Source organism: Natator depressus, chromosome 13, assembly GCF_965152275.1.
Source record: "Natator depressus isolate rNatDep1 chromosome 13, rNatDep2.hap1, whole genome shotgun sequence".
Lineage (NCBI taxonomy): Eukaryota > Metazoa > Chordata > Testudines > Cheloniidae > Natator > Natator depressus.
In genome coordinates, this window is record NC_134246.1 from 36965767 (window position 1) to 36992122 (window position 26356).

At 53.1% G+C, this 26356-nt stretch overlaps 1 protein-coding gene across 1 annotated transcript; it reads right to left on the bottom strand.

Moving 5' to 3' along the window:
* Nucleotides 1–1074: 1074 nt before the first annotated feature.
* Nucleotides 1075–19593, bottom strand: KHNYN (KH and NYN domain containing). The gene is made up of 9 exons (XM_074969267.1): nt 19538–19593; nt 16296–16340; nt 15412–15676; nt 6671–8244; nt 5235–5365; nt 4833–4929; nt 4103–4210; nt 3642–3743; nt 1075–3375 (listed from the first exon to the last, which is right to left on the bottom strand). The coding sequence occupies exons 3-9, from the start codon at nt 15637–15639 to the stop codon at nt 3054–3056; spliced, it is 2562 nt and encodes an 853-aa protein (XP_074825368.1). The 5' UTR covers nt 15640–15676; nt 16296–16340; nt 19538–19593; the 3' UTR covers nt 1075–3053.
* Nucleotides 19594–26356: the final 6763 nt, after the last annotated feature.

Sequence of the window (26356 nt, forward strand, 5' to 3'; positions counted from 1 at the left end):
TCTGGGAGTACAGGGGAAAAATGGGGTTTGGCCCAACAGGGACCCCCCACCTTCCAGATCCAGGTGATAACTGCGCTGCAGGACCCCATGGAAACTGTGTTTGGGGGGGGGGGGGCAGCCTGGAGGAGACCAGGGATCAGTTTGGGGGGCGGGGTCATGGCAGTGGGAGCTTGGGGGGCGAGGGACGTATGGGATCTGGGGAAAGATCTTTAGGGGAAGTAGTGCTGCTGTTCCTATGACCTCGTTCAGCACCAGAGCCAGTCACAAACCTTCAACGCAATTGGGAATGTTCTTCTCTGTGACTTGGTTTCCCTGGCTGTAAAATGGGGTGAGGATCCCACCTATTGTCTAGTGAGACTAAGATCGTTGGGGCAAGGACTGTTTCTCACAAAGGGTCTGTGCAGCGCCTGGCATGGCAGGGGCCCTGATCTCAGTCCAGGTATTCTAGGATCTACCCCAACACAAATAATTTGCCTCTCTCTCCCTCCATCTCCATTCTCACTTCTCCATCCATCCCATCGCCCAGCCATTTAGCTCCCTTACCCCCACCCTACGTTCAGGCATCTCCATCCCATCTAAGCAGGGCCTATCAGGAGAATGTGGGTTGGGAACCATGTACCAAGGGGGCATGGGGAGCCCTTACTCGCTGGCTCTCTCCAGGGACACACAGAATGTCCTATCTGTGACCGGGGCACTGGGTTTGTCTCCTGAGGAGGGGAGGGGCTCAAACTGAGACCCCCTAGGTGCCCTATCCTGGTATGGTTTCAGCTCCCCCAGGATCAATCCAGAGTCACTCCCAACTGCATTGGGATAACGGCTGGATTCTGATCTCAGCCCTCCCCCCCCCCCCCCGGCATCCATTTGGAATTGACTGCAATGGTATTGCTCCAGATTTACAATGGAGTAGAAGTATCCAGGACGTGTGGGTGGTCTGACATTTGCAGTGCTGGATTAGGAGTCAGGACTCCTGGATTCTATCCCCAGCTCTGGGAGGGGAGCGATAAGCAGCGGTTACCCTGAATTCTATCCCACTACCTCTTGGAGTCTCTGAATTTTGGGGTGACAAAAATGCAGTTTTATCAGACGGGCCCTGCCATTTATTTATCATCATTATCAAAAAACATATTTACATAAATAGCCACTGAATGTATAAAGGTCGATAAGGCTGGGTAATGACCCGCCGCGCCCTCAGCTTTGGTGAGATAGAGACAAGACAAGAAAGGTGGAGAACACAAGGCTTAGGGGACGGGAATGCGGGAGACATGGCTGGAAGAGTGCCATTGGATTCAGGAAGATGAAGGATGTGCCAAGCGGGTCAGATCATCTCCAAGCATGGAGCTGAGGGAACTGGGACTCCAGGAAAGATGGGCAGAGCAAAGAAGGGGACTCTCTCTTGAGCGAGATTTTTGGCCTGGCTGAGGGCAAGAGGTAGGAGACAGAAGAAGGCTGGAGCTGACCGAGGTCAGAAGGAGACAGGCGAGCAAGGAGGAAGCACGGTGGCCAAAGCTTGCAGAGAAGCTCTAGCAAGGAGATGTTGAACCTCCTACAGCCAGGGCGTCTTTGAGCTCAGGCCATAGTGACTCATGCTTTAAGGTCCACAATGCACCCGTCGCTTGGAGGCACACAGAACAGATTCTGCTTTGTTGACACCGGAGCCAGGCAGAGGTATATCTAGGGTGTAGGGCATGGACTTGGAGAAGCATCCATGTGTCGTGGGCTTACAGCACAGACCAGAGGGGAAGGCCACAGCCATGGACTTCCTGCCGGCCCCTGGAATAGGAGATCTCCATACAGCAGCAAGAGGACATGGTTGCCAGCATCCTATGATGGCTGGAAGTAGCCTTGTAGAGCTCCTTGGGCTGGCACAGTGGAACGGACTCCGGGTGGGGAAGTGACATGCCCGCTGGGTCTGAGGGGGCAGAAGCCAAGGTGAGAGGAGGAGAAGTGGGGTGGAGAAGTATGGACCCAACCTTGGGCTCCTCCAATCTTTCTTTCCTCGCCAACACCCTCTTCCCCCTTGTCCATCAACTGCAACGAAGGATGAAGAAGACCATACCTGCTTGCATTCCATCTGCCTGGCTCTGAGCCTCCAGCTTGGCTGGGTTTGGAGGCCGTTGCCTGGTTGTCCTGTGAACTTCAAGCAGCCACTGCCACCACAGACAGTTGGCTTGGAAAAGGACCAGCCAATGCTTCTCCCATGGGTGGCTTCGGTCGTACCTTCCAGGTATAGCGGTCAGTTTTCCAAAATAAATACGCCATGGTCTGTCCCTTCTCCATGACGGTTGATGAGGCAAGTTCGGGTGGGTTCTCCCACAGGTGCAGCAATCTCTCTCCCCAGGCCAGAGAAGGGCTGCTGGATGTCTCTCTCTGAGAAGGCACCCTAGATGAGCTATAAATGGTCCTTCAGCATTTGCTGAAGTCCTAACTGTGAGGCACCTGGATCAGATGCCAGGCCCAACTTCAGAGGGATGAGTAGAGAGAGACCTAGTGGGTAACCCACCTGCAACATGTGTGGTCCACAGAACAGGATAACAACCTACTACTGCTACTAGACAATGAGAGTTACACCTGCAGCTCCATCTGTGATGTTGGCACTTAAGGTTGTGGCTTCAATCCCAGCTGGTGACGCAGCTGCTATATAACATGATGGTTCACACAGGATAACAACCTGCTACTGCTACCAGCTAATGGGCTTACTCCTGCAGCTCAGTTGGCTGTGGTCAATGATTATTAGCACTGACAGCTGTGGGTTCAAGCCCTCCTGATAACTTGGGGGGGAGCTTGTTTACATGAGAGGATAACAGCTTCCTACTGCTACCACCCAGTGGAGTTACGTGGGGCAAAGTCCATGATTTTGGTTCTGAAGGTCATTGGTTCAGTCCCTTATTCATGATGCACCATGGGAGGTTGTCACGTAAAGAGCTGGTCCAGGTGGGAGGTTAATAGCTTACTGCTGCTAATGAAGTTCATCTGGGATTTTGGTGGGTGCGATCCCTGCTGGTGGGAGGATGAGGGTAGACCCCAGGGGGTCAGCAATGGCTGACGTGGGCGTCTCAGAAGTTGAGGCTCAGCAGGTTTTCAGAGAGCTTGTTCAGATCCCGGCTACAGGGCTCTCTGTGCAGGACGAAGTCCACCTTCTGGTCCTGACCCGTGAAGATCGTCAGGAGCTCCTGCCTCAGCCGCTCAGTCTCCCGCGGCTTCCGTACCACCTCCGCCTCCTCTCCCTTTTTCTCCTGCAGCTGTCTCCTCTGCCGCCGCTCCCCAGGGGGCTTCCTGTCCCGCAGCTGCAGCACCTCCGTCTGGGAGGCTGGCCGGCTGGGGGCGGGAAAGGGAGCCCCATGCCCCGCGAAGGAGTGGCAAGTGGGAGGCTTCTGCCTGCAGTGAGGAGCATTGAGGCAAAGTTAGCATCAGCTCCCAGCCACCCCCAGCCCCAAGCCTGACCCCCACATGGTTGGCAGTGGGACATGGATGCAGTTCCCAAGTCTGACCAGCAGGGGGCAGGCAGGCATTTGGCAGTCAAAAATGCCAGCCTTCAAGGGGAGGAATCAGTATCTCCTTAAAGGGATTTTGGCACATGGGGCATTTCTTCTCAGCTGAAGGAGGTTTGGCTGAGAGGGTTGGTTCCCCACACGACTAGGTACCTAAGGGGTTTCTGCAGGAATTCGTCCAAGGTGGGACCCTCTCGGCCCAGCGGGTCATCTGGAACCATGAAGATGTTCCCCACGAAGGTGAACTGCAGCAGTCTGAGAGGGAGGAAGAAGTTTAGAATCCCATTCGGGATCAGAGCCAGCACCCCATAGAGAGGAAAAGGCCTCATGCCCCCTTCTCTGTCCCCCTGAGCCGGCTAGTTTCCTGCTCTGGGGCCAGGTTGGAGCTGGTGCCACCCCCTAGAGGGGAAAGGCCTAAGATCCCATTCCCACCCTGCTGAGCTAGCCAGTTCCCCCAACCTGGGCCTGGATCAGACTTGATGCCCCCTAGAGGGGAAAGGCCCTGTGTCCCATTCCCCACCCCCTGAGCCAGCCGGTCTCTGCCCAGGAGCTGTGTGGGAACCAGCACCCCCTAGAGGGGAAAGGCCCCATGTCCCATTCCCTGGCCCCCTCACCTCTCTTTGATGATTCTGGTCCATTTCTTGGACTCCTGCATGAGGTCCCGGAGCTGGTCATTGGTGACGATGACTCCATTAGTCTCCTCTGCCAGCCTGAGCATGAACCTAACCCAAAGGGGGCAGAGTGTGACCCCAGCACTCCAGGCCCTGCTCTGGGTTCCAGGACAAGGCTAAGAGCTGGGTCCCAGATGCTGGCTGTACCCAACACTGACCACAAGGTGGCAGCAGCACCACAGGAGTGGAACCATAGTCCCCTATAGGAAAGCAGTGTGATAATGAGGTGATGGGCATAAGGGGGTCCCTGTCTGCCTGCTCTAAGCAGGCTGCAGGTCTGGAGTGAGGGGCACCACAGAGCTGGGGGGCGGATGCCAGAGCTGGGATGGCAGAGATCTCTGGGTAAGGATTGAGGGGCCCCACAGAGCTATTTCATCCCCACCTCTGGAGCTCCGCCTTCAATTAACCCCCAGCTGCAGCAGCAGGGACTTTCTGCTTCACAGCCACCCCCTCGTTCCTCACGTGACCAGACAGGGGTGCAGCAGCCCCTCGCAGCTTGGAAAGCCCAGTGGGGGTGGACCTCCGAGGCCTGGCCACTCAGATCTCTGCCAGCTGGGCTCGGACAGCACCACATTGGTGGCTCCACTGAGTCCTCTGCTCCTGCAGGGGCAGCGTAGGGTGTGGGAGAGCTCCCCACATCAGGAGGGGAGCGGAGAGGGAGCCCCAGGTTTACCTGTCATCGTAGGATGTGATGCGCTTCCCAGCCACTTGGCGTGAGGGCGTCAGCGACAGCAGGCTCAGGTCCTGCAGCTGGGTCAGGAAATGTCTCTCTGGGGGCGGAGGGGAGATGGAGTCAGCAGGCATGGGGCTGGAGGACAGGGTGGGGCTTTAGGAAGTGGGATCTATGAGGGTGAGCATCAAGCCCTAGGGGGCAGGGTGGTGTGGGGTAACAAGAGGCCCCGGGGGGCAAGCTCATGGCAGGGTAGCGAGGGGCCCCAGGGGGCAAGCTCATGGCAGGGTAGCAAGGGGCCCCAGGGGGCCAGCCTGATGGGGTAGTGAAGGGCCCCAGGTGGCAGGCCCGGGCAATGTCATGCAGGGCAATAAAGCTCCATCATCACCCCACCTCCCTTCTTACCTTCCACCCTGGCAACCTTCTCCATCCTCCACTGTGGCACGAAGACCGTCACCTCCCGGTGCCCACGGTCCCAGAAATACTGCACAGCCAGAGCGATGCCCCGGCAGGAGAAGAACTGGTGTAAGCCGTGCCTACAGGAGGGACGGAAGGCGATGTTGAGGCATGGAGGTGCTGGCACTGGGTTCCCCTGACACAGCGTTGGGCAAATAGGGGAAGAGGGGTCAATGCAATAGGACAGTCCTAGAATTCTGAGCTCTACGCCAGGTGCGGGAGAGGAATTGCAAGAACAAGGAGTAATGGTCTCAAGTTGCAGTGGGGAAGGTTTAGGTTGGATATTAGGAAAAACTTTTTCACTAGGAGGATGGTGAAGTACTGGAATGGGTTACCTAGGGAGGTGGTGGAATCTCCTTCCTTAGAGGTTTTTAAGGTCAGGCTTGGCAAAGCCCTGGCTGGGATGATTTCGTTGAGGTTTGGTCCTGCGTTGAGCAGGGGGTTGGACTAGATGACCTCCTGAGGTCCCTTCCAACCCTGATATTCCATGATTCTATGAATTGGGGCTGGTTTGGTCCTGAAGCCAAATGATGCCTACGGACTAGTCAAGCATAGGGCCTTAGGAGACCTCAAATCCAGATGAAGCCCCAAGATCAAAGGCTTGATGTTTCGATAGGCTCCAAGACTATACTAGGCTCCAGAAACCTGAGACTGGATTGTGCATAGGCCTCAAGACTACACTATCCCTCAGGACTCTAAGCTTGTGGTGACCTCAAGACATTCCTGTGGTGACCTCAAGAGCAGACTAGGCCCTAAGGCCTACAGACAAGTCAAGCCTATGGTCTTGGGGCCTAGGTTGGTCTTGAGGGCAGGAAAATCTAACATAGAATCCTGCGGCCTAAATTGATTTTGAGGTCTATGGTCAAGTCAAGCATAAAGTCTTCAGGCCTACAGGAATGCCAAGTCTAGGGTCTTAGTCTGATCTTGGGACCTATGGGGCAGATCAAATATAGAGATCTGGGGCCTGATCTGATCTTGAGGCCTGTAGGAAAGTGAAGCCTAGAGTCTTGGGGCCTGTTTGGGTTTTGAGGCCTAGTGAGGCCTACAGGAAAGTCAAGCCTACAGTCTTGAAGCTTAGCTGCTCTTAAGGCATATTGATGCCTAAAGGTACATCAAGCCTAGATTCTCCAGGCCTACTCTGGTCCTGAGGTCAATGGACAAGTCAACCATAAAATGCTGGGGCCTAGTCTGGTCTTGAGGCCTACAAGAAAGAAAAGGCCTTGAAGCCTAGTTAAGGTGTACTGAGGCCTGCAGGCAAGTTGCAAGACCTAAGTCAATAGGGTTAAGAGGTATTCAGCTGACCAAGCATCCTGGTTTCTTAGCTGGGCTCACCACGCAGCATGCCCTAGGTCTCGGAGCAAGACGCAGCAACACAGGCTACTTACACCATGGCTACATTGCTGCCATCGATAATGACCCTCCTTAGGTTCTTTTTCCCTGGCGTGTTGGCCAAGATGAGCTTGAAGGGTGTCTGGATGGCTTCCTTGAACCGCTGGGCTCCAGTCACCATTGGCACTGGGCCGGCTGGCACTGGGTACACATCCTCAGCTGGCTGGCTCTCCTCGGCAGCCCATGCAGGGGAAGCTACAGGGGTCACGTCCATGGGGAAATCAGAGCCTTCTGGGAGGGGAGGTGGGCCACGGACTCCTCTGTGGACAGGAGACCCTCCTTTCCTCCCCGGCTCACAGTGATGTTGACCCTGGGGATACTCCTTGCCATTCAAGAGGGCCGGCTCTCCATCTCTGCAGCTGCCTCTATCCTCCAGCCTAGTTTTAACCCCAGCCTCCTCTTGGTGGTTGGCTTTCTCGTTGAGCCTTCTCAGCAGGCCGGCCAAGGGGGCCCCTGTCCAGATCTCAGCCGGGATCTCGCTGGGTGAGTGGCCACAGTTGGCCGCTGCTGACTTGATGACCTCCAGCAGGTATTCGTGTTCATCTTGGGTCGTCTCTGGTGGCGGAGGAGGAGGAGAAGACGTCTCCCTTGCTCCGGACTCCTGAAAGGGCGCAGGGCCATGCCCCTGCTGGGAGGAGGAGGCCTGTTCCATCTGGACCCTGTCCAGGATTTTTGAGGGGGCTTCCCGCACACCACATTCCAACAGCACCTTCTTCACCACCCGCTCCTCGTAGCCCATGGTCTTGAAGAAGTTCAGCATGATCTTGAACTCCTTCTCCGTCCATGATGATGACAGGGCCCCAGCCGACTGTTCCTCCTCCTCCTCCTGGCTGCTCTCCTCCGGCCCCCTTTCCTCCACTTCTCTCATCCAGTCCTGGGTGCCGGGGAACATCAAGTCTTCTTGAGCCTGCTGGCTGCCGTCCAAACCTGGGATGGGTTTCGATGACCGCTTGTAAAGCACTGGCCTCTCGGAGGCCTCCTCCGCCAGCTTCTCCTGGTCCTGAGGACCGCCTGGGATGCCAGACCTGGAGCCCTGATGCCTGGTCTGGTCTGGAGGTCTACTGAGGTCAAAGAAGCCCTGGGGCCTAGCCCCACCTGCCGCTTTCGCTTCCCACCACTGCAGCTGGTCCCGATTGATGCCTGGTGGCGCCCATGCTCTATTTCTTGGTGTCCATTCCCCGACTTCCTCCTGGATGTCCCGCACTAGGCTGAGCAGCTCCTCCTTGAGTGGGGTGGGCAGGATAAGAAGGTCTATGGCATGCTTGTCATCGTGGGACTCCACCAGCTCCCGGAAGGCCTTCTTCACCAGAGCCTCCTGCTCCTCCGGCAGCCGTGGTGTCTTCTGGTATTTCTCCACGAACTCCTGGATGCGGCTCTGGGCCATCACAAAGGCTTCGGCTAGGCCTGAGACCAGCAGGGAGCCGGGGCTGAGCAGGACCAGGTTGGCAGAGGTCCCCTTAGTGAGACAGTCCAGGAAGAGACCTTGAGCTCCCACAAAGACGCACTGCATGTCCTTAGGGTAGCAGACTTTCTCGCTCAACTCCGGGCTGCAGAGCCCCTTGATATACTCCTGGAGGACACAACACAGGGACAGGGTTAGAACGGGCTATTGCGGGACACCGGCTTCCAAGAATGTTTCTTCTGCTGGCTGAAATGAGAACTTCTCACTGTGTATCATGAGCCCTGTACTGCTCAGCGCTGGGCTGGGGCTTTCTTTGAGGCAAAGATTGTCTGTGCAACACCTTGCACAACTGGGCCCTGATCTCGGTCGGAGTCTGTGGAGCGCCTGGCACAATGCGGCCCTGATCTCGGTTGGGGTCTGTGGAGCGCCCAGAACAGTGGGGCCCTGATACATAATTATATGTTTGTATACAAACAAAATCTGCATTTAAATGAATTTTTTTTAAGACGCAAAACCCAGCACTCAAAAGTTAGGAAATGCCAGAATAGCAGATGTCTGGGTAATCTTAACTCTGCCCCCTCCCACGCATAAATCACCACTCAGGTTTTAATTACACGATCACATGTATCTATCTATCCTCATACAAACCCCCTCTCTCTCTCTATCACTGTGTCCAGACAATCTCTACCATCTATCCATCCATGCATCCATATGCTCCCTATCTATCTATCCATCTATCTATCTCCATACACCCCACTAGTTGCCCTTATCACAATTAATAATGGCTACAAAGGGTGTGTGATGATGCCCCTCAACCCCTACCCACAGCCCCCTGCTGTCCCAGCCCCCGCCCCCACCCCCAGCTCTGCAGGTGCCCCTCACTCCTGACCTGCAGCCCCCTGCTAGCCCAGCCCTGGGCTTCCCCAGCTGCGTGTACTTCCTAAACCACTGTGTGCAAGCTGATCAGCACGTGGGCGTGACTGTGGGGAGGGAGGGAGAGGAGATGGTTATTTTGGCTGCAATTTCCCCCCCTGTCGGTTTCACGCCCGCAGCAGCAGAAGAAAAATTCCCTGCCGCTTTGGGTGGAATCGAAAGCAAAATCAGTCAGGGGCGTGTCCTGAAATACAATCACTTCCTAGGGTGCCGGAGAGTTATGGCAGGTCAGCTCCCTGTTGGGCAGGGTTCTCAAACTTTTGTACTGGTGACCCCTTTCACACAGCACACCTCTAAGTGCGACCCCCCTTATCAATTAAAAGCACTTTTTCATATATTTAACACCATTATAAATGCTGGATGCAAAGCAGGGTTTGGGGTGGAGGCTGACAGCTCGCGACCCCCATGTAATCACTTCACGACCCCCTGAGGAGTCCCAACCCCCAGTTTGAGACCCCCTGCTGTAGGGGCTCCCACCTTTCAGAACAAACCAGAGAGAGTGACACTGGCAGACCAGGTGCCAGCTCGTGCCAAGGTCCCCAGGCCTCAACTGAACACTGACAAATAGAGGGCAGGCACCCATCTGGCTCCCCTGGCATTAGTGTTGGTGATAAATTTGCCAGCCTGCCAGGATTGTCCTGGAGTTTCCAGGAATTAAAGATTAATCTTTAATGAAAGGTTATGTGATGTGATGAAACCTCCAGGAATACGTCCAACCGAAATTGGCAACCCTACCTGGTGAAATCGGTATGAGAGTTCTAGGAATGTGTGGAGACTTTAGGGGATGCTTGTGAGCCGCGGTCTGTGTTAATCTCACTTGTAACACCAGTATCCCTGCTTGGGAGATCATATCTGCCCTGTAAGTCACCAGGACAGGGACATGAATGGGTGTAAAATGCAGGAGGGCAGGGGCGAGACATGAACTAGGGCAAAATGCTGGGTGCCAACAGCAACCTCCTGTCCCGGCGTTGCCAGACAATCGCGGGACGTTAAAGAGACTGCAAGACTTTGCCCTTTGCTCTCCCCACCTTACGGAGCAAGCCAGTGCCTCCTGTCAGCTGAGCTTCCAGCTCAGAGCAGAAGAGGGGGAAGGGAGGAAAAAGCCCTAACAAGGAGGAGCTGTATCTTTATGCTGCTTAGACATGGTGGGGTGAGGATTACTAAGCACAAGCAAAAGATCCCCAGTGCTTGGCCTGGGCTAGCCCTGGAGGACATATAGAGCTGGCTTCTTATTGAAATGTCTATTACTTTTTGATACCTAGCCTGGAACTCATTGGTGTGCATGTGTCTACCTGCTTTACCCTTGTTTCCTTTTCCTATGTAATAAAACTGGATATAGTCTATTATAGGATTGACTACAAGGGTTGTCTTCGGCATGAGTTCTAAGGTGCGATTGACCTAGGATAAGTGACCAGTTCTTTGCAGCTGGGAGGAAGCTGAATATTGCTGTGATTCTTGGGGTAAGGGACCATCTATCACAAAGGCAGGCTCCCCGGGTGCTGAGACAGATTGGGGTACCCAAGGGGAACTCTCTGTGACTCCCTGCTAAGGGTGTGATCGTGCCTGAGGAGTTCACACTTGAGAATCGATTGGTGACATCTAAGCACAGAACTCCCAGCCAGTCTGGGCTCAGTGCATGGTTCCTAAGTTTGCTCTGAGGTTGCTACCACACTCTTGAACCATTGAAGGACAAAGGGATATAAACACAGGACCAAATCCCCAATGGGCTGTGAATCAGTGTCACTCGACTGGGGATCTGCTCACACCAACTTCAATGGAGCGACGGCTTATTGACGCCAGCTGGGATCTGCCCCCATTGACTCCAGTGGAGCTATGGCCCATTGACCCCAGCTGGGGATCTGGCCCCATTAATTCCAATGGACATATAACCCATTGACCCCATCTGGGATCTGGCCCCATTGACTCCAATGGACATACGACCCATTGACTCCCGCTGGGATCTGGCCCCATTGACTCCAATGGACATACGACCCATTGACTCCCGCTGGGATCTGGCCCCATTGACTCCAATGGACATACGACCCATTGACTCCCGCTGGGATCTGGCCCCATTGACTATGGTGGGGTCCAGACTGCATAAATACTGGTTAAAAATTCATCAATCGATTTCAGAGGCAAGGAATGGTGTGAAGAGGCAGAAACTCAATGTTAGAACAACTGGTGCAGAACCCAGGGAGGGAGCGACAATCTTGAAGACGCAGGGTGTATCGAAATTCACCCAGGGCAGAGACAGGTGTGGGGAGGTTTAGATGATATGAGTGAGCTACCAAATGTAAACACAGAGAGAAGCAAAGTCATGAGGTCGAACTACACACGGGATGTTGGCGGAGCTACACCCAGAGTTGTCATACACACAAGATGGTGTGAAACCTACTCACAAGGTGTTGGGACACACACACACACTGGGGACGGGGATGTTAAATTCCTTAGGGACTGAATCCCTTTGGAATTGTAACACACCCACATGCAAGGTTGTGATAGATACACATAGAAGGGGCGTGGGGGCTGTATGTGTATTAAACCCCTTTAGTGTTATCTCACACTCACGGTTATGATACATCCCACACACACACACACACATCGTGCTGTGCTCTGCACCCCTGCTGGTTTGTGATCAGTATCGACGGCCATGGTTGGTTAGTATCCACACGTGATATATTTACACAGGCGGGGTTGGGACACATGCACACGCACGGTGAGTGTGTTACGGTTATACGCACACTCACCGGTTGCTACTGTACACAGTCTGAAGGTGGATTTATGTTTCTGCACAAAAGCCAGAAAAGGTTGGCCATTTTACAAAGAACTTAGAAATAGTGGAGAGGAGTTTTGGCTGGACAGACAGATGGATGGATGGACAGGGTGTATAGAAGGGTGGGTGGAGGGCCATGGATGGATGGATGGATGGACAGAGTAGGTGGAGGGCCGTGGATGGATGGATGGACAGGGTGTGTGGAAGGGTGGGTGGAGGGCCATGGATGGATGGATAGATGGATGGACAAGGTGGGTGGGTGGAGGGCCACGGATGGATGGATGGACAGGGTGGAGGGCCATGGATGGGTGGATGGGTGGATGGATGGACAGATGGATGGACAGGGTGGGTGAATGGGTGGGTGGAGGGCCGTGGATGGATGGATGCATGGACAGGGTGGAGGGCTGTGGATGGATGGATGGATGGATGGATAGATAGATGGATGGACTGGGTGGGTGGGTGGAGGGCCGTGGATGGATGGATGGACAGGGTGGAGGGCCGTGGATGGATGGATGGATGGATGGATGGATGGATGGACCCGGTGGAGGGCCGTGGATGGATGGGTGGATGGATGGATAGATGGATGGACAGGGTGGGTGGGTGGAGGGCCGTGGATGGATGGATGAACGGATGGATGGATGGACAGGGTGGAGGGCCGTGGATGGATGGATGGATGGACAGGGTGGAGGGCCGTGGATGGATGGATGGGCGGATAGATTGATGGACGGGGGGGTGGATGGAAGGGTGGAGGGCCGTGGATGGATGGATGAAGGGGTGAATGAAAGGTGGATGGATGGATGGATGGATGGACAGGGTGGAGGGCCGTGGATGGATGGATGGATGGATGGATGGATGGATGGATGGACCCGGTGGAGGGCCGTGGATGGATGGATGGATGGATGGATGGATGGACGGACGGACAGGGTGGGTGGGTGGAGGGCCGTGGATGGATGGATGAATGGACAGGGTGGAGGGCCGTGGATGGATGGATGGGTGGATAGATTGATGGACGGGGGGGTGGATGGAAGGGTGGAGGGATGGATAGATGGATGAAGGGGTGAATGAAAGGTGGATGGATGGATGGATGGAGGGGTGTATGGGGGATAGAAAAATATATATCTAGCTAGAAGGGTCTGTATGGTGATAGATAATTAGAGGGGGAATGGAGGGCATGGGCAATGAGGGTCTGGGAGGATGTGTGTGTGTGTTGGGAGCATGAGGAAGTGTCTGAGGATGGGTGTGTGTTTACGGGGATGGGGAGATGGGGGTGTATGTTGGGGATTGGGGGAATGGATGAGGGTGTCAGGGGATGGGTAGGTGTTTCGGGGGATGTGAGACAGGAGCATGGGGGGGGGTTGAGGAGATGGATGGAGGTCTGCGGGGGTGGGAGTGTCAGGGGATGGGGGTGTGAGGGGATGGGGAGGTGTGAGGTGGGGTGGATTAGGAGTGGAGGACAAGGGGTGTATTGGGGGATGGGAGTGTGGGGATATCAGGTGTCATAAATATAAAGGGAAGGGTAAACACCTTTAAAATCCCTCCTGGCCAGAGAAAAAACCCTTTCACCTGTAAAGGGTTAAGAAGCTAGGATAACCTCGCTGGCACCTGACCACAATGACCAATGAGGAGACAAGATACTTTCAAAGCTGGAGGTGGGGAGAAACAAAGGGTCTGGGTCTTTCTGTGTGATGCTTTTGCCGGGGACAGAACAGGAATGGAGTCTTAGAACTTAGTAAGTAATCTAGCTAGAGATGTGTTAGATTATGATTTCTTTAAATGGCTGAGAAAATTTTGCTCTGCTCTAACCGGATACCTATGTTCTCTGATAGTGATTGTCAGCCTACAGAAAAATCCTTAAAAAAAAAAAACCTAACACCTTTGTCTCCAGGTAAATAAACAGAAAACCCCTCTAGTTGCTCTTAGGAAAAAAAAAAAAAAAAAAAAACTTCTTCCAGTCTCTGAAGACTGGTGAATTTCCCTGCAGGAGGTTAACTACCCTGCCTTTAGGTAGAGAAAACTCCAGCTCACCAAAGACAATCCCCTGTTGTCTCTGCTCTGGCCCCCAAGCAGAGACAAAAAAACCTTTAACTGCTTTCAGCTGAAAACCTGCTTTCCAGCAGCCCAAAGGGGAAAAAAAATATTTCCTTTTCAAATCTGTGCTTCTGGTTCAAAAAATCTCAAATTGATCTCAAAATGATTTCAAGGTAATCCCACCACTCTGCCACCATGTCAAGGTTCTTTCCCCACTCTGAACTCTAGGGTACAGATGTGGGGACCTGCAGGAAAACCCCCTAAGCTTATTCTTACCAGCTTAGGTTAAAACTTCCCCAAGATACAAACTATTTTACCTTTTGCCCTTGGACTTTATCGCTGCCACCACCAAGCATCTAATAAATGTATAACCGGGAAAGAGCCCGCTTGGAAACATCTTTCCCCCAAAAATTCTCCCAAATCTTACACCCCCTTTCCTGGGGAAGGTTTGATAAAAATCCTCACCAATTTGCACAGGTGACCACAGACCCAAACCCTTGGATCTTAAGAACAAGGAAAAAGCAATCCGGTTCTTAAGAAGAATTTTAATGAAAGAAAAAGTAAAAGAATCACCTCTGTAAAATCAGGATGGTGAATACCTTACAAGGTAATTAGATTCAAAACACAGAGAATCCCTCTAGGCAAAACCTAAAGTTACAAAAAGACACAAAAACAGGAATATCCATTCCATTCAGCACAGCTATTTTCTCAGCCATTTAAAGAAATCATAATCTAACACATCTCTAGCTAGATTACTTACTAAGTTCTCAGACTCCATTCCTGTTCTGTCCCCGGCAAAAGCATCACCCAGACAGACCCAGACCCTTTGTTTCTCCCCCCCACAGCTTTGAAAGTATCTTGTCTCGGCATTGATCATTGTGGTCAGGTGCCAGCGAGGTTACCTTTAGCTTCTTAACCCTTTACAGGTGAAAGGGTTTTTCCTCTGGCCAGGAGGGATTTTAAAGGGGTTTACCCTTCCCTTTATATTTATGACAGCGGGCGTGGGGGGATATGGAGGTATGTCGGGGGATGGCAGTGTGGGGGTGGCAGGGGTGGGGGGCTGTCGGGGGATTGGGGATGGGAGTGTGGGGGTGGGGGAAGATGGGGGTGTCAGGGGATGGGGGACGGGAGTGTGGGGGTGGCGGGGGTGGGGGGAGATGGGGGTGTGTCTGGGGATGGGGGATGGGAGTGGGGGGTGGGGGGAGATGGGGCTGGAATGGGGGATGGGGGATGGGAGTGTGGGGGTGGCAGGGGTGGGGGGAGATGGGGGTGCGTCTGGGGATGGGGGTGGGGGAGATGGGGGTGTGAGGGGGGATGGCGGACAGGAGAGTGGGGGTAGTGGGTGTCGGGGGTATGTCGGGGGACGTGGGGTGAGGGGAGATGGGGCTGGAATGGGGGACGGGAGTGTGGGGGTAGTGGGCATGCGGGGAGATGGGGATATGTCGGGGGATGTGGGGGTGGGGGGAGATGGGGCTGGAATGGGGGATGGGGGACGGGAGTGTGGGGGTAGCGGGCACGTGGGGAGATGGAGGTATGTCGGGGAACAGGGGCATGGGGAGAGGCGGGTGTGTGTCGGGGAGAACCCAGCAGCCCCCCGTTACCTTTGCTCTCTGCAGGGCCTGCTGGGGGCCCTGCAGCTGCAGCCAGCTCTGCCTGGCGCTCATGGGGGCGCAGGGGGGGGCCTGCCTGGTGTCCAGCACCCCCAGCACGTTGAGCTCCACGCCGAAGAGCCGCTCGATGCGGGGCCACTGCTCCGTGACAGCTGCCTGGGCCTCCTCGGGGACTGCGAACTCGTCCAGCGCCCCCAGCGCCGCGGCGCCCGTCTCCATGGTGCCGCCTGGCGCCACGGCGCCCACCTCGGCCTGCCTGGGCCACACGGGGGAGGGGTTAATTACGGGTCATCGTTAATTCACGGGGGTGCGGGTGGTGGGCAATACGGGCGCTGGGCAGGCAGGCGAGGGGTGAGAGGCAGGTGAGGAGACCTGGCTGGCCAGGGTGGGGGGCGTGGGGGGTGGGGAGGGGCTTAGATTTTGCAATGGGGATGAAGGCTACCCCCTAGTCTTGCAGTGCCTCCCCATAATGCCCCAGGAGGGCTCCCACAATGCACTGGGAGCAGCTTGGCACAGCGCAAAGGACCGTGGGAAACAGGGACACAGACTCTGGCTCCCACAGTGTGCTGGGCTAAGGCAAGCGCCGACCGCTGGGCTCTCTACACCACGACGATGTACCCCCGCTGAGCTACCGCCCACCTTGTCTGAATACCAAACAGCGCCAGACCCGAGCATCACAACCAACTCTTCCCAGACAGGAAGGGGAATAAACTCTGGATCAAGCTCTAAACCAGCCCAGCGACTCCAGTGTAAACACTCTGATCTTCGTTTCATGCTCCGGATGGTTCCCAGCTCACCCAGATCAGCCATTCTGGGAGCCAGCTAAAGGCGTGGGTTTAACCCAGGTCAGAATCACTGCGCAGACGTGTTCCTACCTGAATTTCAAACGTTTCTGTAGTGCTGGCTTGGGTCTTTGAGCGCTGCTAACAAAAATATATATAATAATTAATAGATGAGATAGTACACGTTAATAATACTGCAAGATAACACTAAATTATGAATTCCAAATTATATATAATTGATCATAAATACCCAATAATCATAATAGTTAACATACAGTATGTAACGATGAATTATAAATAGTAACTAATGAATTGTAAATAATCTACAATCAACCAAAATCAATCAGTGATAATCACAATAATTAATCTACAGCACATAATACCAATGAATTACAAATAATATATAGGTTTCAGAGTAGCAGCCATGTTAGTCTGTATTCGCAAAAAGAAAAGGAGGACTTGTGGCACCTTAGAGACTAACCAATTTATTTGAGCATGAGCTTTCGTGAGCTACAGCTCAGTTCATCGGATGCATTCAGTGGAAAATACAGTGGGGAGATTTATATACACAGAGAACATGAAACAATGGGCGTTACCATACACACTGTAAGGAGAGTGATCACTTAAGGTGAGCTATTACCAGCAGGAGAGCGCGGGGGGCGGGGGACCTTTTGTAGTTATAATCAAGGTGGGCCATTTCCAGCAGTTGACAAGAACATCTGAGGGACAGTGGGGGGTGGAGGGGGGGAAATAAACATGGGGAAATAGTTTTACTTTGTGTAATGACCCATCCACTCCCAGTCTCTATTCAAGCCTAAATTAATTGTGTCCAGTTTGCAAATTAATTCCAATTCAGCAGTCTCTCCTTGGAGTCTGTTTTTGAAGTTTTTTTGTTGAAGAATTGCCACTTTTAGGTCCGTAATCGAGTGACCAAAGAGATTGAAGTGTTCTCCAACTGGTTTTTGAATGTTATAATTCTTGACGTCTGATTTGTGTCCATTTATTCTTTTACGTAGAGACTGTCCAGTTTGGCCAATGTACATGGCAGAGGGGCATTGCTGGCACATGATGGCATCTATCACATTGGTAGATGTGCAGGTGAACGAGCCTCTTATAGTGTGGCTGATGTGATTAGGCCCTATGATGGTGTCCCCTGAATAGATATGTGGACACAGTTGGCAACGGGCTTTGTTGCAAGGATAGGTTCCTGGGTTAGTGGTTCTGTTGTGTGGTGTGTGGTTGCTGGTGAGTATTTGCTTCAGGTTGGGGGGCTGTCTGTAAGCAAGGACTGGCCTGTCTCCCAAGATCTGTGAGAGTGATGGGTCGTCTTCAGGATAGGTTGTAGATCCTTGATGAGGTGTTGGAGAGGTGTTAGTTGGGGGCTGAAGCTGATGGCTAGTGGCGTTCTGTTCTTTTGTTTGTTGGGCCTGTCCTGTAGTAGGTGACTTCTGGGTACTCTTCTGGCTCTGTCAATCTGTTTCTTCACTTCAGCAGGTGGGTATTGTAGTTGTAAGAATGTAAGGGGACACCATCATAGGGCCTAATCACATCAGCCACACTATCAGAGGCTCGTTCACCTGCACATCTACCAACGTGATAGATGCCATCATGTGCCAGCAATGCCCCTCTGCCATGTACATTGGTCAAACTGGACAGTCTCTACGTAAAAGAATAAATGGACACAAATCAGACGTCAAGAATTATAACATTCAAAAACCAGTTGGAGAACACTTCAATCTCTTTGGTCACTCGATTACGGACCTAAAAGTGGCAATTCTTCAACAAAAAAACTTCAGAAACAGACTTCAAGGAGAGACTGCTGAATTGGAATTAATATGCAAACTGACACAATTAATTTAGGCTTGAATAGAGACTGGGAGTGGATGGGTCATTACACAAAGTAAAACTGTTTCCCCATGTTTATTCCCCCCCTCCACCCCACACTGTTCCTCAGATGTTCTTGTCAACTGCTGGAAATGGCCCACCTTGATTATCACTACAAAAGGTTCCCCCCGCCCCTGCCCGCTCTCCTGCTGGTAATAGCTCACCTTAAGTGATCACTCTCCTTACAGTGTGTATGGTAACACCCATTGTTTCATGGTCTCTATGTATATAAATCTCCTCACTGTATTTTCCACCAAATGCATCCGATGGAGTGAGCTGTAGCTCACGAAAGCTCATGCTCAAATAAATTTGTTAGTCTCTAAGGTGCCACAAGTCCTCCTTTTCTTTTTGCAAATAATATATAATAAGTCTAAAATAAATAATAATCATATTAATATACAATGCATTATAGAGAGTAATTAATGAACTACAAAATATATGCTCATTCTTAATCAATAATAATTAATATACAATACACAATAACGATGTATTAGAAATAGTAATTAATGACATAAATAATTGCTCATAATAAACACATTATAATATTCACAATAAATATACAGTCCATAATAATGTTGAATTAGAAATGGTAACTAATGACATATAACCAGTCCGACTAAATAAATGGAATAATCACAGTGATTAAATTATTATACAATGCATAATAACAATTATAAATAGCAACTAGTGAATTATAAATAAGATAATATGGCTCATAATGAATGATACCAGAGCGCATGAAGGGGGTACAAGTTTGGTGTGCGACCCGTAATCCCTGGCTCTTCCAAGAGGGTCAGGATCGTCTTCCCCATTGTACAGATGGGAAAATGTAGTCACCCAAGGGGAAGGGATTTGCCCAAGGTGAGCCAGCAGGCCCGTAGCAGAACCAGGAATAGAACCCAGGAGTCCTGGCTCCCAGCGCTCTATCCCCTAGACCCCACTCCCCTCCCCGCGCCAGGGACAGAACCCAGGAGTCCTGACTCCCAGCCCCCTCCCCCCATTCTACCCCCTAGACTCCACTTCCCTCCCAGAGGCGCGGATAGAACCCAGGAGTCCTGCCTCCCATCCCCCCATCCGCTCCCCCCCACCCCCCTCCCGGAGCCGCGGACAGAACCCAGGAGTCCTGACTCCCAGCCCCCTTCCCCCATTCTACCCCCTAGACTCCACTTCCCTCCCAGAGGCGCGGATAGAACCCAGGAGTCCTGCCTCCCATCCCCCCATCCGCTCCCCCCCACTCCCCTCCCGGAGCCGCGGACAGAACCCAGGAGTCCTGACTCCCAGCCCCCTTCCCCCATTCTACCCCCTAGACTCCACTTCCCTCCCAGAGGCGCGGATAGAACCCAGGAGTCCTGCCTCCCATCCCCCCATCCGCTCCCCCCCACTCCCCTCCCGGAGCCGCGGACAGAACCCAGGAGTCCTGACTCCCAGACCCTCCCCAGGATCGCACTCACCATAGCCCGGGGTCCGGGCTGCCCCGAGCAGGCTGCGGGCGACGCAGCCAGGCGGAAGCGCTGACGGCGGCTCCACCCCGCGGGGCCCCGAGCGGGCGGGGGAGGCTCCAGCTGCTGCGAAGTTTCACTTCCCCCGGCCCTTGTGTCTGCCGGCCTCTGCCCCTGCCCTGCCCCCGCCCGGTTTCCCCCTCCACCGGCTCCTCTCCCGCCCGGTGCCCCCCAGCCCCTGCCCGGTGCCCCCCTCCACCGGCCCCTGCCCCTGCCCCCGCCCGGTTTCCCCCTCCACCGGCCCCTGCCCCTGCCCGGTGCCCCCCTCCACCGGCCCCTGCCCCGCCCCTGCTCCCGCCCGGTGCCCTTCTCTCCGCCAGCCTCTGCCCCTGCCCAGTGCCAGGCGCCCCCCCTCCAACCGGCCTCCGCCCTGTCAAGTGCCAGGCGCCCCCTTTGTCTACTTCTGCCCTGCCTGGTGCCCTGTGCCCCCTCCACTGGCCTCTGCACACTGGCCCCATGGCTAGCTGTGCCCATACAGCCTCTGCCTGCCTGTTCATCCCGTCCCTCCACCCATCCCCCTAGCTCTCCAGCCATATGCTCCTTTATCCTTTCATCCGTCCACCCTGCCACCCATCCATCCATCCACCGCTTTATCTGTCCATCCATCCACCCTTTATGTATCTATCCATCCATCCGCCCGCCCTCATCTATCCATCCCCAAGCCCTCTATCTCTCTATCCATCCATCCATCCATCCATCCATCCACCACTTTATCTGTCCATCCATCCACCCTTATGTATCTATCCATCCATCCACCCCCCGTCTATCCATCCCCAAGCCCTCTATCTCTCTATCCATCCATCCATCCATCCATCCACCGCTTTATCTGTCCATCCATCCACCCTTTACGTATCTATCCGTCCATCCACCCCCTGTCTATCCATCCCCAAGCCCTCTATCTCTCTATCCATCCATCCATCCACTGCTTTATCTGTCCATCCATCCACCCTTTACGTATCTATCTATCCATCCGCCCCCCGTCTATCCATCCCCAAGCCCTCTATCCCTCTATCCATCCATCCATCCACCGCTTTATCTGTCCATCCATCCACCCTTTATGTACCTATCCACCATCTGCCCCCGTCTATCCATCCCCAAGCCCTCTATCTCTCTATCCATCCATCCATCCACCGCTTTATCTGTCCATCCATCCACCCTTTATGTATCTATCCATCTAACCGCCCCCCTGTATATCCATCCCCAAGCCCTCTATCTCTCTTTCCATCCATCCATCTCCACAAACACCCATCCATCCGGCCCAGTTTCTGTCTGTCCCATGCAACCCATCTATCTGGCCCCACACACCCTCTCTGGCTGTCACTGCTCTCCCCACCCCCCTAGAGGCCCCCTCCCGCCACTGCCCGGCCCAGCTGGGAAATTCCAGGTTGTGACACGGGGCGAGGCAGGGGCGGGGACCGGCTCTGGCCGGGGAAGTGGGTTTGTGCGGCTGGCTCTTTGTATGAATGGGAGGAAAGTCTGAGACTTCCAGCCTCCCCCCTGCCAGGTGTGGCTGACTCATATCTTCTGAGCCCCTCCGCAGAGATCAGGTCCCCCGTTGTGCGGGGTGCTGCACAGACCCCAACTGAGATCAGCCCCCTCCCCCCCACGTTGTGCCCGGTGCTGCACAGACACAGTCACTGTCCCGAAGAGCTCAAAGTCTGAACAGACACAGGGTGAAAGAGGAAACTGAGGTAGAGAGGACTTACCCCAGGTCTCATAGCAACTCAGTGGCAGAGCTGTGTGCTGAGTCCCAATCACCTGTCCTATGCACCTGATCCAGCCAGTGGCTTCCAGCTTCCTGAGGGCGGGGCCAGTCTATGAACTTCCATTCATCCCTCCTCCAGCCCTGCCCTCTCTTAACCCTTTGTGAACTGCCCCAAAGGGGCCGTAGTGAGATGGACACGTTTCTACTGCCGAGCTTTGTAGACTATCTGCAAGGAAGTGTTCACCCACCCACTGAAATGCAGCCAGCTCTGGGGTGGGGCAGCTGGGGAACAACTCATTAAATCTCACTCTCCTCCCAGAGGTGGAATGGAACCCAGGAGTCCTGACTCCCAGACTTGCTGCTCTAACACTAAACTCCACTCCTCTCCCAGAGCTGGGGATAGAACCAGGAGTCCAGACCCTCAGTCCAGTCCTCTACCTACTACACCTCACTGCCAATCCCTTTTGTTTCCTCTTTCATTCCCAATTCTTACCCTTAAAAAAAAAAATCCACACAAAATCATATAACATGGGGGGGGGGGTGCAATACCAAACAACACTTTGTTAATGTGCAAAGTTCCTTTATTCACAGCTGACAAATTGCTCACATTTCTCCCGTGAATTTGGAAGTTAAAGGCCCATATGCAGGTTCCAGATAGCGGGAAACCATAAAGGTGCTTATATTCATGGATTTAAAGGGACCATTAAATCAGCTAGTGCAGACCTCGGATAACTCAGTTATCCAATACTTAGCCAGTCACTTGTATGAATCATATTAGTATCTGAATGTCCCACAGTTTGGGTTACATCCTGTTAGAAGTACGCCTAGAATATGTGGCTAATAATTAGTTCCTCTGGGTCCTCAAGGGCAGAAAAGCTATTCCCCTCCGATCCCCCCAAAATAGGCTCGTTCTGAACCCCTGCTGGAAACTAGCGACCATAAGAAAACAACCATTAGCCTTGTGACACCTCAGCCCAGCTAAAGTTGAAAGACTGTCCTGGAAGAGCAGGATGGCTGAATCTAGGAAAAATATCCCATGGATAATCTGTTTGCTCCTCCGTTATCTTTCACCCCCAATTAGGAGCTGTGCGTTGGTCTGCATCAGATCGAAGGGTACGAAAGGAAAGATAGATATTAGAACTAGCCAAAAGCCCACTACGTTTCGGGGAACTATAATGGATTGTGTTTGCTTTCAGAAGGACTTTTGCACCCTAGACATAAGAGGGTTCATTGGGTGCGAGAAGGAAAAAGAACTGAAACCAACGAAGCATCAACAGACAGTGCTTAAAAGACGGGGGAGGATCCCAACTCATAGCTGGGGTGAATACAGGGAAATACGGTCACTGAAATGAAAACAACTTAAAAACCCTCTAAGGAAAGAATCGAAGATACTTGTTGGACACCATCACCATCTACTGGACGTAGATGGAAGCAGCAGAAGGAATCAGCTAAAGCCTGAGACAGGGAGAGACAACGTGGGTGAGTTGATACCTTTTTTGGACCAGCTTCTGTTGATGAGAGAAACAAGCTTTCGAGCTCCACAGAGCTGGTGCAGAAGCTGAAACTTCTCTTTCCTCAAAAGAAGTTGGTCCAATAAAAGGCGTTACCTGACCCACCTCATCTTTCACATGTCCTGAGACCAAACATGACCTGTTCTGTTCATTCCCTCTGAAGCACCTGGCTTTGGCCACTACTGGAAGAAAGGATACCAGGCTAGATAGACCATTGGTCTGATCCAGTGTGGCCATTCTTATGTTCTTATCTACACTGCAAACAATCAAAGTCTGATGGTCATGAAGCAAGTGTCCAGTAGAAATCAGAAGCCGGTTGGTTTCCAATGGCCCTTAAATCAGGATGTATAAAATCGAGGATGCCCTGTGGGATCCCAGAGATAGCTCACTCTCCATTGGTCCTACTCGCCCTTCCTCCAAGGTTATAGGGCTTCAGCAGAAGAATCCACAAAGACAGCTGCAGAAGTGCTACCAACATTTAGACCAGCCGTGTGGAAAGACGCCCTCTACTGTAGAGTTCCCAGGGCTGAGAAGGCGCAATGAGATTTCATTTCAGAGATTGGGTTCCTCTTGTTGTGGCCTTTAAAAACCGGCACCTGCAAATTCCCTGATGAGCCCAGCCTCTTCCTGTTGACAGACCCAAGAACTGGTAGTTTAGATTTTTACCAGTGATATGTGGATAAACCTTTACAAAGCCAAGTCAATTGGCCAGAGGAAACTTAATAATATCAAGCAATTGCTTTTGATCACTTAAATTAGTCCCTTTCCAACCAAGCCTTTCCAAGAGCAGGGATTCCAAGCCAGACGGGACCAATGTGATCACAAAGCCTGAACACAGGCCAAAAACTGACCCCCAAAACACCCCTTTTGAACTAGAGCAGAGCTTGAAAAATTCCTCAAAGTCCCTTAAGACAAGAGTCACTGTACTCCTGGGAGGGTGATAAACATAGCAGAAATACTATAGAATTGATGACTGATGATGAGAAGTAAATGTCGGAAGAAATCGTATGGATCAGTCTATAACAGCTGGGCCCAATGCTAGGCTGTTTCACTTGATTGCACGTGTATTTTGCGTTCAGTCCCTACTGGGTATCTGACCGAGATTTCTAAATCTAAGGGATTTACCATGACCTGTGTGGCCCTTGGTGAATTAATAAGCGTGTTGATTGGTTAAGAATAAGGAAGTGCCCTGATTTGGGAAATAGCAGAACCTAGCATTTGAATACGTAAGCTGCCTGGACTCAACAAAATGGGCTTTATCCTCAATTCAATTGCTATGGAATATATTCATCCAACTGGCAAATCCACTTTGCTAGATTTAAAATCTAACAGGCACTGCGGCGAATTCATAAAATGGATGCCCAGTCATGCCTACAATTCTCACTATGCCTTGTGCAGTACAGAAATGCTACTGGCCCCATTGTCCAGATGGGGAAACAGGGTCAAATTGTTCAAAGTGATTCAGGGGCCAAACCCCATTTTTTAGCAGTGACTTGGTCACATGGAAGCTTTTAGTGGGACTGAGGTGCCTAAATCACTTTCACCCTTAAATCACTTGATACCTCAGTTTCCCGAATTTGACCCACCCAAAGATTCATGGAAGACAGTTGCTCCTAGCCAGGGATTGAATCCAGCCCCACTCCAGTGGCCTAACTAACACAACAGCCTTCCTATTACTAGCAAATACCATTGGACTCCCCAGCCACATCGCTGATTTCCAGACATTAACACAAAAGCAAGTCAAAGAAGCTCAATCCATGTAACCACCATGCCCCTCGGGGAGTTATTGGCATCAGGGATTGAACCTTGGGATCTTAGTGCGTGAGCTAAAAGACCCACCTTGGGTAGCTGTGCCTAGCTGTGACCCAATAACCACGAGGATGATGATGTACCACATGGATGCACAAGAATGTCCAGGCCAATGCTGGTTGGTCCACCTCAAGATAGTCTTAAAATTGGGGCAGTGGGATGGCGGCAGGCGGGGTGGGGTCTTTGGTGAACTTGATGTCCCGGCAGAACAAGATGGGCTCCTGGCCCAGGCCAAGGCGGTACTGCCACACGTAGAGGCTCTGTTTGGGCTCCAGGGTAGCCTGGAAGGTCTCCTCTTCCTCCCGGGCTTCAGTCCAGTCCTCCTTCTCCGTCTTGACACTGCTCCCACCATACTCGGCCGAGAGGGAGAACTGGGCCTTGACAACAGCTGCTGTCAGCTCCCCGGCCCCGAGTGAGGCGGAAGTGCCCACCTTCCAGTTGCGCCCGACGCTGGCCACCTTCTCCTTGGCGAAGCCCACCTTCCGGGCCACAGCGTGAGTCCAGGTGATAGGGGTGTCCGAATCATTGGAGAGGGTCTTGATGCACTGCCAGCCTCCAAAGGAGGGGCCCCTGGTCAGAGCCAGCCCCCCAGGAAGGAAACTCACCAGGTCAGGGTGGATGGAGTAGACTGCAGCCAAGTTGGCGTTGATAAAACTCTTGTAGAGGTAGAACTGAGCTCCCCATCTTTGGTCCACAGTGACCATCGCCCAGTAGCTCCCGATACCAAAGTAGTAGAGCCCCAGGCAGCACTGGGGATGTAGGGGGATGTCTTCACCCCTGGAGTCTGTGCTTAAATCGCACACACCACGCACGACCCCCTGGCCAAAGAAGAGGATGAAGAAGAAGTCGGCGCGTTTCATGTAGTGGTCCCCGCCACGGCAATTGGGATGCAGCTGGTAGACCTGAGCGCCTTCATCTGTGCTCAGGTCCTGTACCACCCGGTAGGAGTCGCCCTTGATGATGTAGATGTCGGGGTCCCTCTCGGAGCCCAGGTAATGATCCCCGCCCTGGCATGAGGGGTGCAGGCCCCGGATCTCGATGCTGCGTCCGGTCTCCAGACGCTCTGTCCGCAAGTAGCAGCCCAGGTCAGAGCGGACCATGAAGTCTCCATGTCTCTTCCGGAAGATGCCGGTGCCGGGAGCATCTTTCCGTGGAACGATCCTGGCCATCGAGCCTCAGACCCTGAGGGAGACAGCAAGGAGAGGTCGGGGGTGGGGGGGGGGAAGAATTGTAAGACAATGGCCAGGCACTGCCCCAACTGTCTGGTCCCTGCGTGAGACGGCTCAGCACTGGCAAGATGCTCCTTTCCTGCTCTCCTGCCATACGTCAGGGAGAATTTACAACCAGAAACTTGTGGATCTGCCAGGAAATATCGGGAGCCTCAGAGAGATAAAGACCCAGAAGCCCAGCAGGGTTCGGAGACACGGCCGCTGCTCCAGCAGGCGTCTCTAGCATAACCCTCCCTGGGCCAGGAAGTGGTGGAGGCGATGCAACAGATGTTGCAAGACCGGCAGGGCGGAAGAAAGGAATTGTGTAAACACAGTGTCCTGGGGCTGGGCTTGGAGATTGGGGTGGGTGGGGTGTGAGAAAGGCAGAGTTTGTAGGATACGGGCCCCACATAGGGCTGACGAGAGGGGGACAAATGGGAAGCAATTGTACCAGGCCACAAACTCAGGGGGTCCCCAAAAGATCTGTAACTGGGGCAAAATGTGGGAGGTGGGGCCCAGTGAACATAGTGCACCATGG

Bases quoted from the DNA above. Each gene is read 5' to 3' on its own strand.
- KHNYN (XM_074969267.1), bottom strand. From the start codon at position 15,639: ATGGAGACGGGCGCCGCGGCGCTGGGGGCGCTGGACGAGTTCGCAGTC. The intron at 5,366-6,670 runs GTAAGTAGCCTG...TCCCTCCTGTAG, and splicing joins GGCAGCAATGTAGCCATGGT to GCACGGCTTACACCAGTTCT. The intron at 4,211-4,832 runs GTAAACCTGGGG...CCTTTGGGTTAG, and splicing joins ATCACATCCTACGATGACAG to GTTCATGCTCAGGCTGGCAG.